This window comes from Echinops telfairi, unplaced genomic scaffold (genome assembly GCF_000313985.2).
Source record: "Echinops telfairi isolate 266 unplaced genomic scaffold, ASM31398v2 ScPeMD7_1713;HRSCAF=2227, whole genome shotgun sequence".
In the NCBI taxonomy this organism is placed as follows: domain Eukaryota; kingdom Metazoa; phylum Chordata; class Mammalia; order Afrosoricida; family Tenrecidae; genus Echinops; species Echinops telfairi.
The window spans coordinates 15,441,775-15,455,851 of record NW_022105611.1 but is presented as its reverse complement, the minus strand read 5'-3'; the positions used below and the strand labels follow the sequence as shown (position 1 = coordinate 15,455,851).

Sequence of the window (14,077 nt, the reverse complement as noted above, 5' to 3'; positions counted from 1 at the left end):
TGTTAGCTATGGCCTTCTGTCAATACAACTCTTATTAAACTTAAAGCACACGCTCAGATAGAAAATACCAACAAGAACACATCCACTAAGATGGAATCTAGAACTTACTTCGACTTGAAACAGTTCTCCAGCCCCTTCACAGTCATTGGATGTTATTATTGGGGTATGAATATGTATAAAGCCATTGTCCTAGAAAGAAAAAAACAACACACCTTTTAAAGCTAAATTTGCATAAGAAACAACCTCAAGAAGAAAGCATTACCATACTGTAATAACAAAATGACATAAGGTCATATCAAATCCCTCACTAACCCCTCAGCTGAAGGTTTACTATGCACATTGGCAGACAAGATTTTAAATCAACAAGAAACATAGACATTAACTACTTCAACCTGTTCATTTCTAAACTAGGGAGCTTGAGGTCTAGAGAAATTTAATGACTTCACAAGAGTCACACAGCTATTTCTCTATTATGAGGGGGCTTAAGAAAGTTCATGGAAAAATGGAATTAAAAAAGAATGAATTCTCCTACTAACTTTTTAAAGTCTTCTTGTATACTCCAAACAAACCTCCAAGCTATCAAGGTTTGCTATCGAGGCGATTCTATCTAATAACAACTCTATAGGGCAGGGCAAACTGCCTCTGTAGGCTTTCTAGGTAATATCTCTTTTTGGAAGTAGAAAGACTTATCTTTCTCCTGTGAGGCAGGTGGTGGTTTCAAACTGCTGGCCTTTTGGTTAGCAGTCCAACTCATAACCACAATACAACCAGGACTCCTCTCTTGTGTACCAGCGGTGATTACAAAAAAAAAAAAAAGATGCATGCATGTGCACAAAGTTCTTGGTCCTCAGCTATGCCGTAAGATTACAAATAGCCAGAAACACACACACACACACACACACACACACACACACAGACCTAATGCATAGTGATGTTGCCCATACTGTTAAGGAAATACAAAGTGATCAATATGAAGTTCTGTTATTTTGGAATGAGAACCTCAATTGTAATGAGCCACTAAAACAGAGAAAATTAAAGTTGACAAATAGGGACTGAAGAAATAAACAGAAAGTGAAGAAGGCAGAAATAAATTGTGGGATGTCTTGGCCATTAAATGACCGCAAGGGGCACCGCGTGTACACCTCCTCTGCCCGAAGAAAGATGTTGAGTGGCAAATCCATCCATTACAGAGGCGCCCCATAGCAGCTCTTCCGTTCTAAAGCCTGAGACTATTTTTCCATTAGTAAACCACAAAGTCTCTGCTAGTGGGGTTGAAATAACCCAGCAACTTCAAGGTTATGCTTCATTCATTTTGACTGTGATGTAGGCCAAAAGTTACAAACTGTACCAATGTTGCAGGGTGGAGGTGGAAATAGATAATACTTGAATTTATACTTCAAAGCCAGAATACTAGGTGCTAGGCGGTGGATTCCACTGTACTGAAAACTTTGGCCATAAGATCAGCATTATAAATTCCTATACAGTGAACCCTCGTTTATCGTGGTTAATCGGTTCTAGACCCTACCGTGATAAATGAAATTCCGCGAAGTAGGATTCCTTATTCAAGTCGAAATGGCGTGCAACCTCCACGATTTTCTTGCCATCTTTGATCATATCCAAAAGTTTTACCTTTTCCAGCATCTTCCTCTGGCGCTTATTTTTATTGTCAGAAGGCTTAGAAGAAGCAGCTCGTTTAGGAGCCATCATAGGGCTTAAATAAAATTTCTTAAAAATCACAATTACAGTACACTGTACAAAAGCAAAAATGCATCTGATATGTAGCTCCGATACGTAGCGATGCAGACAGAAGCGTGTACAGTATGAGCCAATCAGTGACAGTAATGACAGAGCATATGCTGTTACGCAAAAACTGCGATAGAGTGAAGCCGTGGAAGTCGAAGCGCGAAGTGGCAAGGGTTCACTGTATACACATCTAGTCTCTGCCAAGTGCTGCTGACAGCTGGTCGAGTATAAAATGTCCCGTATGTCACCAGGCCCTGGAAAAGTCCTCTTGGCACCACTCACTCTCTCCCGCGTGCTCCTGTCAAGGTAGTTCCAGAAATCCACAGGAGCGGTTCTACTCCAGAGTACGCAGGTACAGGCGTTGGAACTGACTTGCGGGCAGTGGCTTTGGGGTTGGTTCTTCCTGAAAAGGTTGGATTCAAGCATCCTGGCTCAGCACAAAGTTTTAAGTCAAAAATGGGCCATGTGATATCGACTGATTAGATATTCAAGATACAAAGTAGTCTCAGAACGTATTCAAATGTGTGCTGAATCGGAGAGCAACTGTGCCTAGAGGCCCTGCTCAGAGTACAATACAGGGAACCAATGAACCTGAATCAATAACATTACTGCATACAGTTTTCATCTGCTGGAAGCCAAGAATTATGGACATGAATCATTTATTCCACATGAAATGCGGGCAACCATGAGCATGAGTGCAGTAAACAAAGAAAGGAAGTGAAAAATCCAAAGGAAATGGTGGGGGGAGCGTAAGGGCTAAATATAATTGCCTAAGTTAAAACTGTCTAATGCCACAAGAAACTGGAAACCGTAGGGAAAGCACTGCATGGGATATTGAAAAAAAGAGAGAGACACACACAAGTCATGGGAATTCTTTTTAAAAACTGAACTCATGTTAATTAAACCTTTCAAAAGAAGTCACCTACGCTTTAAGCTTTAGTGCTGCTGGCAGGGTTTATCAAAGTCCACAGCTTTACCAAAAGGTACAAAGAGAGATTACCAAGGGAGAACAATAAAGCAGTTAGAACAAAGTTCAAAAGGGAGCAGAGCAGGGCGGCCCCAAGGTAAGGAGGGGAGTGAAGAGGGGAAGGGGTGGGGTACCCTCAGCAGCTGCCTCCACTGCATTCTCCAAGCAAACCCACAAAGCCAAACCCACTGCCAGGATGGAGCCCCCCTCCTCACGGCCTCCGGGGGAGTAGAACTGCTCCAGTGGGCTTCTGGGGCTGCTGACCTTATGGGAGCAGAGAACCTCAGCTTTCTCCCAGGTGGATTCGACTGCAGCCCCAGACGCACTCACTGTGCCTTCTGAGCTCCTTCCTCACAGCAAACAGCTAAAGAGGCTAAACAATGAAGACAAACTCTTTTACTCAATTTTCCGGATTCGACTTAGCACCTCTACGTTTGTAAATATTTTGGCCCACACACACCAGAACAAGACTTTTTATGAGACGTTTGAGTATCCCAATGTTAAAAAAAATGCACGTTCCATGCCCAGGCACATCATTCAAAGGAAATTCATTGAGACTCTATTTCCCTCCCCACACAGCCCAAATAAGTAACATCACTTGATCAGAAGCAAAAAGAAACACAAGAAAAACGGCCAGCCACAGGCATGCCACTGACAACAAGAAGTGACAAAACTCTCCACAAAAACCAGTTATAGGAATTCAAAGGCACAGCCTGCAACAGACAGGCTTTGAGGGCACCGCCATGAGGATGAGGGCAAACTTGACAGAGTGAGCCTGGAAGCCACCAAGGCAGGAGAGGAGACTTTTCTCTGGGCTCCATTTAAAAAGGCAGGGTTGTGTAGAATACATTTTAAGCACACATCGACTGAACTTTACATAAAATTTGTGCCCAAATACATCCCTCGTTATCTGAGAAACTCATTCTTCTAAAGGGCTCATTCCTAGGGAATTGTACTTAGCCGAGTTGTACTTAGTACACACAAATGGTTTGATTTTATAAGCAAACCAAGTTATGCAGATAAACCAAAAAATAACTAGATCCATATGAAAGGGTCCTAACTGAAAACGTACAGGGTACGTTCCTCCCCCACCCGACCCCTGACTTCTATGCTCTTATTGATGGATTTGAGATATATGGACAGTTCACATCTAAAGCTTCTCATCTTTGGGGGAGTCAAAAGTAACACGCCAGAAAGAAGTACCAACTACTTGGTGGTGATGCCCTTGAGCAAATCCCAACCCATGGCACCCACGAGACACAGCACAACCGCACCACGGAGTTTCAGCTAGACGGCTCACTGGGTAGGAAGTACCAACCTCTCGGTAAGCAGCCAAATGCTAAGCCACTGCACGGCTAGGGCTCCTTACCAAATACTACATACAACCCCCAAATCCACTGCAGTCGAGTCCATGCTGACTCAGTGGCCCCCCAAGGCCGAGCAGAACAACTCCCCGGAGTTTCTGAGGCTGCACATCGTTCTGAGAGGAGCCAGCCTCGTCTTCCTGCAGCGGAGCAGCTGTTGGGTCCCACCACTAGGTAATGTGTCATTATTAGTTTAAATACCCTACAAATACGCCAATGACTCCTTTAAACATTTCAACTCTGAATGTCTCACATGTAACATTTTATAGAACAAGGTACCAGGATCCTTTTTTTACTGTTAAAAAGTATTTATAGCACTTGTAAAGTGCCCACCTTTCTAAAGTACTATCACCAACAATGCTAAAATACAAGGGTTTTCTTTCCACTCAAATTAAAAAAAAAGATTTACTTCATTTATTTTCATGCTTTCAAATTTTTTCAATTTCTTTTCTTATTTACCCCCCACCCATTTATAAAAGCTTCAAGTAACAAGTTATAAAAAAGGCAAAGTCCACTTACCAATTGATTGCCAATACCACCACCTAGTGGCCACAATCACCTAGTGGCTTGCACACCCCTGGAAGCTGTGCCAAGGGCATTTAAAACGCCAGCAGGGCCACCCAGGGCAAATGGATTTTAGTGGAGCTTCCAGGTTAAAACTGACTCAGAAGAAGAGCTTGGAAACCCGCTTCTTAAAATAATGGGCCAGTGAAACCTTTATGACCAGCAGTGGAAGAAAATGAGTCCCTGAGCTTGAGGACATTTAAAATACCACTGGCAGGGGCTGCTCCCTCCAAGAAAACGGATCTTAAATTACGTGGCTGGAGGAATGCTTTCAGGACCTTCATTTGCTGAGGTGGCATGACTCAAAATGAGAACAGCTGAAGACACCCATTAGCATTCGAAACATGGGCTGTACAAAGCAGGAATCTAGGGAAACCGGAAGTCGCCAAGGAGGAAATGGGAGGGCTGAAAGCAGGCATCAGTGAAATGGACTCGCATGGCCCTCTGTTCTGGTGGCTATTCCAAACTGCACAGGGATAGCACCCCATTCATCTTCACACGTGATTACTGCCAGGTCTACTCTGAAGCAACAGTCAGTGGTAGGATAATGTCCATCCAAGTTGCTACGGCTACTATTCAAGCTTACCAGCCAAAGATAAAGAAACTACAGATTCTCACACACCTTTTCAGTCTGAAATTGATCAAACAGGCAGTCAAGGCACATTGAAAAGTACTAGTGATTGTAACGCAAATATTGGAAACAAAATAGACTCAGTAGTTAGAAAATATGGCCAAAGTGATAAAAACAAAGCTGGAGAGCTCATGATATAATTTTTCAAGACCAATAACATATTCATTGAAACTACTGTTTTTTTCAACATAAACAGCTATGATACACATGGATCTTGATATATACAGGAAAAAAATGGATTAGATCTGTGGAAAGAGATGGAGAAATTAAGCATCAAAAGTCACAAGGAGCCCAGGGGCAGAGTGAAAAACAGACTATCAACTGCTCACACACAAGTTCAAGTAGGAGCTGATGAACATTAAAGTAAGTCCATACGAGCCATAGTCCAGCGTGGGTACAGTATATACTACCTGCAATAAGGAGAGACTATCTCAAGAGGTTGGACACATTAAGCACAATGAACTCAATGCCAGATGATCGTGGGATGACTTCAAGGGAGTTACACAGAAAGAAAACAGAAAGTCCTTTACACAGAGAAAAAAGGACAGACCAAAATGGGTATTACTGGTGTAAAGATTCACAAGTAGATCAAGCGAACAAGATGGGATCCAGAAAGAAACCCAAACATATGGACAACTGGTTTTTAACAAAGGCAACAAAGGAATATAGTGGGAAAAGGTCAGTTTTTCGACCTGTGATCCTGGAATAAATAATAGCGTATCTATATGTACAAAAATAAATTTACACCTCACACCATATGTCAAAATTAACTAAAGTGTGAAACTTAAAACTATAAACTGTCTAGAATACAATATAGGATTTGGCAATCTTTCCTTACATATGACAACAAAGACATTCTTAAAAGAACAAACTGATAATTTTACTAAAAAATTAGAAACTTCTGCCATTCAGTATTCTACTGAAAACATAAAACAAAACAAAACAAAAAAACCCCCTAACCTACATTTTCAAGAGAAAACTTTTGCAAAGTGGCTATCTGATAAAGAACTTGTGTCCGGAATATACAACGAACTCTCAAAGCTCATCACAAAGAAAACGCACAATGCAAAAAAACGGGCAGAATAATTGGAAGAAAATCCCACTGAAAAACCACATACAGACAGCAGCAAAGAAGCGCATGAACAGACATTGAACATTACTAGTCATTAGGAAGGCATCTCTCACTACTAATTAGAGTGGCTACAATTACAAGCCACTGTTAAGTGGGAGCAGGGATGTGCCAACACTAGCACTCTCCTGTGTCTGCTAGCGATGTAAAACCACTTTAAGAAAACAGTTTAGAAGTTTCTTAAAAAGTTAAACACACATCTACCAAATAACCCACCCATTCCACTCCTGGCTATTTACACAAGAGAAAGGGAAATGGACCCGTCTGTCTGTGAAAGGCCTGTAATAAATGCTCACAGACATTTTATTCGCAAGAGCCCCAAATCTAGAAACAACCCAAAAGTCCACCAACCGGGTAAACATATAAATAAACTGTGTGGGTTTATCTATACAATGAATACCATCCAGTAATAGAAAACAGAAACCTATACATGTCAACATAGGCGAATCGCAAAATAATGATGCTGAGTGAAAGAAGCCAGGCCCCACACTGCACCAAAAACCTATATATTATGGAATTCCATTTATATAAAACTCTAGAAAATACAAACAAATTTATTACGGGGCAGCAGATAGGTGGTTGCTCGGGGATGGGGAGGGTTAAGGGCCCAGGGCAACTTTGGGGTGAAGGCCATCTTCCTGATCTTGGCTGTGGTAAAAAAGGTTTTGCAGATACATACATAGGTCAAAAGCTTGCCAAATCATACACACTAAATACATATAGTGACTTTGTCATTTGTTTTTTAAAAAAAGGCTTTTAAACAAATACTACACTCACACATACATACTACATGCACACGAGAGACGAGAGAAGAGACAGACAAGAGAGGACGAGAGGTGAGACGACAGAGACGAGAGACACACAACAGCTGCTGGAAGCAGGCGCCTTACCTTAAAGAAAGCATGAATGGCAGCCGTGGCCTCACTGCGAACCCTCAGTACAGCGCCCACAACATTCGTTCTGCAGCGAAGGTGTGGGTATTGCCTCACATATTCCAGAGGATTCCTCTCTTTGTATTTAAAAGGGAAATTCTGCCGATAAAAAGAAAAAAATTAATTAAAATGTAAAAATGATACTATTTAATAAAATCTACTGCCAGGGCATTTCTTTTCTTTTAAATAACTTTAATGGCATATAAGGCCCCTAGCACACAATTCAGTAGTTAAATCATAGTAAGAAAGAGTTGTGCAATCATCACCAAAATCAATTTTAGAACACTTAATAATCATTGTTATTAGCTCCCCACCCCCCACCGCCAACCTTCCCTACCATGCCCCTCAGTAATTATTAATCCAGTTACTGTCTCTGTAGATTTACCCACCCTGGATTTCATATACAGAAAAACATACAAAACAAAAATAAACAAACAAAAACAATGATTAAATAAAACAGAGGAAAAACCTCAATCAAAAAGAAAGTACAAAATATTAAAAAATTGAAAAAATGTAACAGGGCCTTTAATAGCAGTGCTTTGGAACAAAACTACGATGCTTTATTTATTTCTGAAGCAACTGCTTATAGGTCCCATGCTAATGCCACCAGGAACGTAGAAGGGTGGGTGGAATCAGAGAGAGCTGGGTTTGAAGTCTGCTCCAATGTCTTGGAAACTTGGCACCCATAATCCACTGGCGATGTTACGAACATGCTGACGGGTCTACGAGCCTAAGAAAGGATGAGCAGCCTTCTTTGCTGGGCAGAGCACTGCAGACACCGGGTAAAGCCCACGCTTCCCATGGTCACATCACAATACGGAGCACAGAAGCCTCTCTTCAGATAGAGAAGTTTCAGTGTAAAAGAGAGCTTCCGTTTAATACTGTCTCTTCCTCTTAGGCCTTGGGCACATACTAACTTATATGTTCTATAGAAATGAGCACCATACTCATAAAGTGAAGATGTGGCCACATGACAAAAATCTGGGGATTGCCAGAGGTTCTGAATTCTCCTATTTGGATACTTCAGAATCACAGCGAACTGAAGGGGAAGGAAGATGAGAACAGCCGCATCAGCCGCATCAGCCGCATCAGCCACCACCAGAAGCCGAGGGAGAGCGAGGCAGGTACACAAAAACGGCAACCTTTTATCAAGGGACTAATCACATCATCACAGTAGTTAACCAACGACTATCTTTCCATCACTGTCAGTCTTTTCCCCCCAGAAATCTTAGGACCTGACTCCCGATTTTACGTGCCCATTAGAAGTAAGTCTAACAAGCCTCTGCAGCAGGTCAGAAAGCATACCTTAGGATCACAACTCCCAACAACCTCAATTTTTTCTGCCTTCAGTTCCACATTTTGCCTCTTGTATGGACTGTCCACCAGCTGTCCTTGAACTTCCACAGAACTCCCGAAAGTCAGTTCTCTAGAGTAACAAAAACACACACAAGCCCCTGAATGAACCCAAGTAAACACAGTATCATCACATGTAACCCTCATTTTAAAGCAAATCTTGTTGTAAGAGCAGTAAAGTAGTCAATGATATAAATGTTTACACTTCATTGGGCTAATCCTTCCGCTCTGTGGATATTCTATTATAGATCAATAATGAACTCCACAAGCTTTAAATGGGAACACAAGAATATACAAGTATCTGGAATTCGGAGATGACAAATTTTCTTTATCAAAGAAAACTGTATTTGCCAAAAAAGAAATGACTGTACATAAAAACTGGTATCAGAATAAGGCTTCTCACTGCCACGGAGTTGATGCTGCTCACAGTGAGTGACCTTATAGGCCAAGGTAGAATGCCCGCTGCGAGTTCCCACGTACTGTTTTCATCGAGCGAAGCCTGGGTGTGAGAATTCTGTATTTTTTTTTACAACTTATCAATATTTCATTTGGCTTGGTCAATTGGCCGGCTAAAGTTCACAGAGAGACTTGATAGCAGTTTCCCCAACTTATTTGTCCCACCTCCCCCTTTTCAGAAGAGTCTGCACGCCCTCTGACAATAAAAAACGTTCATGTTACAGCCCTACGTGAGGATAAAGTATAGGCATTGCGCTTCTGCAGGCCCTCTGAATCAGTCCAGTGCCCCCAGAGGGGAATTAGCACCACGTGAGGAAGCGCTGCTCTGTCCTCATTTGTTGAGTCAAGTCTGGGCCCTTAAAAACTGTACACAGACATCAAAGATCTAATTAGTGGTGGGAGTGGAAAAAATGAGGAGCTGACACCAAGGGCTCAAGTAGAAAGAAAATGTTTTGAGAATGATGATGGCAACAAACGTACAAATGTGCTTGACACAATGGATGGATGGATGTGATAAGAGTTGTACGTGCCCCCAGTAAAATGACTGAAAAAAAAAAAAAAGCGGTGTGTACTTGTCTGAGGCAGAGAGGAGGAAATGAAAGGCTCAGAAGAAATCAGTCCACACAAACTACGGGGCCAGCCCAGGTGGTGCTACCTCTCAACCATTCTGACCAGGGCCCCAATAGTGGGCTGCAGGTTAGATGGGGAGAAAAATGTAGACAACTCAAATTCATAAAAAACACACACCTAACTTAATGGACTGATTCAGGCTACTGTCCTAACCCATGGCCAACAAGTCAATCCTACTCTTAACAAGGATAAACCCAAACAAAAACTCACTGTCACTGAGGCAGTTTTGACCCATAGCGACCCTACAGGACAAGTTAGAACTGTCCCTGTGGGAGACCTTCAGTCTGTGAGAGTGGAAAGCCTCCTCTTTCTCCTGAGGAGTGGCTGGTGGTTTCAAACTGGTCACCTTGACGTTAGCAGCAAAGTCTAACCCACTATACCACAAGAGCTCCTCCTTTTCTAGTGACCCTATAAAAACGAAAACTCACTGCCAACATTCTGGGAGCAGGAAGCCTCCTCTTTCTCCTGTAGAGCCTCTGTTGTAACTTTGCAGTTAGCAGTCATACATGTAAGGCCACCCGAGCTCTAGTAAACCTCTAAGACGGCCTGGTCACCCCTGGAGATCACCTCTCAGGCAAATAACAGACTGGCCTATGAACAAAGCAGTCACACCTGGGAGTAACGTGCTGCAGAGAACAATCAACTCTCCACTCACTGCGGTAGCAACCATGTTGTGTAACAATTTATGTATAAACTGTTGACGGGAAACTGATTCTCTCTGTAAACTGTCACCTACAACACAATGAAAAAACAAGGCAAAACTGGCCCTCTTTTATCTTTTAAACCCGGAACGGAAGCCACTCCTGGAAATCACCTTTCAGCTTACTAACAGATTCCCAATTAGTACTATGCTTCTTTAGATAATCACCTACTGGAGACCAAGGGGCCAACAGTTGCCCTGAAGCAAAGATGAGGAGTGAGGGTGGGTCAGGGAAGCTGGCTGGCTGGCTGGAAACAAGTGGAAAGTGGAGTGATGCTTACTGCAAGACAGGTACAGAAACAGCACGGTGGAACCTCACTTGCTGTGTAAAGGTTCACCAAAGGCATTGTACAACTCTTCTTGTGAATTATATGCCAATACAACTTGGGGGGGGTGGGAATTAAATGAAAAGCCCCCCAAAACAGAAACTTGGCTGATAGTTTGAGCATATATAGAACTGCTTTCTGGTTAATTAATCAAACCCATCAGTCACTTCCTGAGAAGAAGATGAGTCATTCGGCTCTGTGAAGACTGACAGCCTCAGAAACCCACGGGGGCAATTCCACTGTTTTTAAATGATTATAAACCCAAACTCTCCTGAAAACACATTTCTTTCTCACAATCGCATTCACTGGCTGGGCTTTCTGCTTTTAAAACAATGAACAGCCTTTAAGCTTTTCTTGCACTAAAAACCCACCTACGCTACCAAGTCGATTACATGCCCAGTAAGTCGGTAAATCTTTATAGGAGCAGACAGCCTCAGCTTTTTCCCAGGGGGTAGCTGGTGAGTTTGAACAGTGGTAAACAGCCCAATATATTAACATACAGTACCACCAAGCACCTTTTCTTTGTACTGAAAGTAAAGTTCGTTAAGAACCATATACTCTTGTTCCTACTCACCGACCTATTGGACTTAATCAGACACCGGTGATTTGACTTGGAAACACAATCAGGACTGATCTCTTGGCCTGTAGTCAACAAAGACTGAAGCAAAGCGGGGTGAGGGGTGGGGGGGAGGTACTGACATGAAGTTGACAAGGGAAGAAAAATCTGAGCTTGAATGATTGTGATGCTACATATTTGGATTTGATCCTCGAAAATATGGAAGTAGGTTTTAAAATGTAACTTACAAGCAAACAAAAAGGTGTTGGTGAGAATGAGGGGGTCGAAGCGGAGACTCAAAGCCCATCTGTAGACAATGGGACATCCCCCCACAGAAGGGTCGAGTCAATCAGGATGCAGCAGAGCACCGATGGGTCACGCAATTTACCTCTGGTTCCTTGAGTCCTCCTCGTCCTCCCACTATCATAACCCCAGTGCTGATTCCCACTCTGGACTGGACCGGAGCATGTACATAGGTACAGCCAAGAGATAAAGCCCATGACTCATGGACCCCAGGAATAGGAATGGGAACAGCCAATACCAAAAGGGTAGGGGAGTGCGGGGAGAGGAGGGAAGGAAGGGGGCACCGATCACAATGAATGGCATAACCACACACCCTCTCCAGGGGGAAGAACAACAGAAAACAGAGGGGGAGGGAGACAGCAGTTGGCGTGAAATATTAACAATCTATAATGCATCAAGGGATGGGGGGAGGAGCTAATCCCAAGGGCTCAATAGGAAGTAAATGTCTAGAAAAGAACGGTGGCAATATATGTACAAATATGTCAGATACAATTAATGTACGGATTGTAACAAGAGTTGTAAGAGCCTCCAATAAAATGATCTTTTAAAAAATAATAAAATAAAATGTAACTCAGGAGACGATGTGATATTGAATCAGGACGTGGGGGACAGATATGAAATTAAAAAAATACATATCAGGTTTTTTCCCTTTTAAACTCACTTATTGTCAAAGCTTGAATCTGCAACAACTTGAAGGTTTTCCAGAGACGACCCGTCATTTACATGCAGGAACAAGACTTCCTTCTGAGATCGAACCGAACGGATCCACCCCTGAAGAGAAATATTTTCAATGTGAGGTCAAAGCACACATTTAACATCCCCTTTACACATACACACTCGGTGCCATTGAGCGATTCTGATCTCTGGCAGGGCAGAAGACACGCTCAGTCCTGACGGGAGCAGAGAGCTTCCTCTTTCTCCAGGGGAGCAGCTGACCTACTAGTTTGTAGCCCAAATGTAACCTATTATCCACCAGGACTCCTACATACATATAGGAGAAAGAACATGTGCTTACACTCCTGAGTCAACTGTTTTTAGTTCACCCACATGTGTATATATGCTATATGGCTCTCATTGTAGAGATACACACTACAGTACTCCATTTGTCCTTATCAGTATAGCTTATCATTTTGAATAGGTGCCTAATATCCCATCAAGCTCATAAGCAGAAGTGACAATTCCCAATGATGCTGGTTATTCCAGGTATTTCCTCCCAGCGCCCCCCACATTACAGCAGGGCACAAGTCTTAGTGCATATAACTTTCTCCTTTGATGTCAAATTTCCAGAAAGTGATTAGAAACACCTTTGAGATTTTTTTCTTTTAGAAAATATCACCAAAAAGAGCTCTCAAAAACCTCCATTATGAACATCATAATATGCCATACTTTCAGAAACACTGGATTTAAGAGATAAATACACGATGAGTCTTCATGTAGATACAAGGTTAACACTAGAAACAGCCCTCTAGGACCAGCCCAATTTAGAACTAAATTGTGCAGTCCTACATGTAGAACTAAAGGACAGGAGCAGGCACTTACTATGGAAGTATGCTGGAGAAGAGGAACATACTACTTTGAACATTATTGACTGTTACTTGCTTGATGTTCCCACAATATCTTGTAGACACTGGTATTAAGTCCCTTGCAGGAGAAAGATGGGCTTTACTCCCGTAGTTAGTCTCAGAAACACACATGGGCAGTTCTTACCCTGTCCCACAGGGCTGCTGAGTTGGCACTGACTCAATGGCAGCACGTTTTCGGATCATTTTATTTACGGAATCCTGGTGGTCCTGCCGGGTAAACGCCGACTGCTAACGACAAGTTGTTCAAAAAGATGTGGCAGTCGGTTCCCACAACAAGTTATAGCCTCACATACATCATGAGACAACTCGACACTGTCCTACAAGGTCACTATGAGTCAGAATCACTTTGATGGCCGTTTCGTGTTTTGGGATCTTTTATCTATTTGTTCACAGTGCTTTGAGACTGCAGCAGGGTTGATGCAGTTGAATTACGGTGTTGGCGAAGAATGTTACAAGTACTGGGGACTGCAAGAGCAAACAAATTTGCTTGGAAGAGCAGTCAGAATGCTCCTTAGAAGTGAAAATGGTGAGACTGTCACACACACTTTGGACATGTTACCAGGAGAGACCAGTCCCTGGAAAAGGACATCATGCTTGCTAAAACAGAAGGTCAAAAAATGGGGGAAGACTGTCAAGAAGGTGGAATTGCACCATGGCTGCAACAAGGGACTCAAACATGATGATTGTGAGGATGGTACTGGTGGGGTATTTCAGCTTCCTGTTCAGTCGGTCAGAACCCACTCCGCAGCACCTCCTCATAACGATTTAAAGTAACTGTGAGTTGCTTTGAGGGGCACTGGCAGGTAGAGAAGATAGTGCATGTTTTTCAATGAAAGAATA

At 42.6% G+C, this 14,077-nt stretch overlaps 1 protein-coding gene across 1 annotated transcript in view; it reads right to left on the bottom strand.

Moving 5' to 3' along the window:
• Window positions 1–14,077, bottom strand: part of NARS2 (asparaginyl-tRNA synthetase 2, mitochondrial) — a 111,424-nt gene that overhangs the window by 94,945 nt on the left and 2,402 nt on the right. Inside the window, exons 2-5 of the mRNA XM_030886447.2 lie at window positions 12,316–12,425; window positions 8,636–8,756; window positions 7,289–7,429; window positions 109–189 (exon numbers count right to left, since the gene is read on the bottom strand). Coding sequence (XP_030742307.1) covers window positions 109–189; window positions 7,289–7,429; window positions 8,636–8,756; window positions 12,316–12,425 — 453 coding nt within the window. The remainder of the gene's footprint in view (window positions 1–108; window positions 190–7,288; window positions 7,430–8,635; window positions 8,757–12,315; window positions 12,426–14,077) is intronic.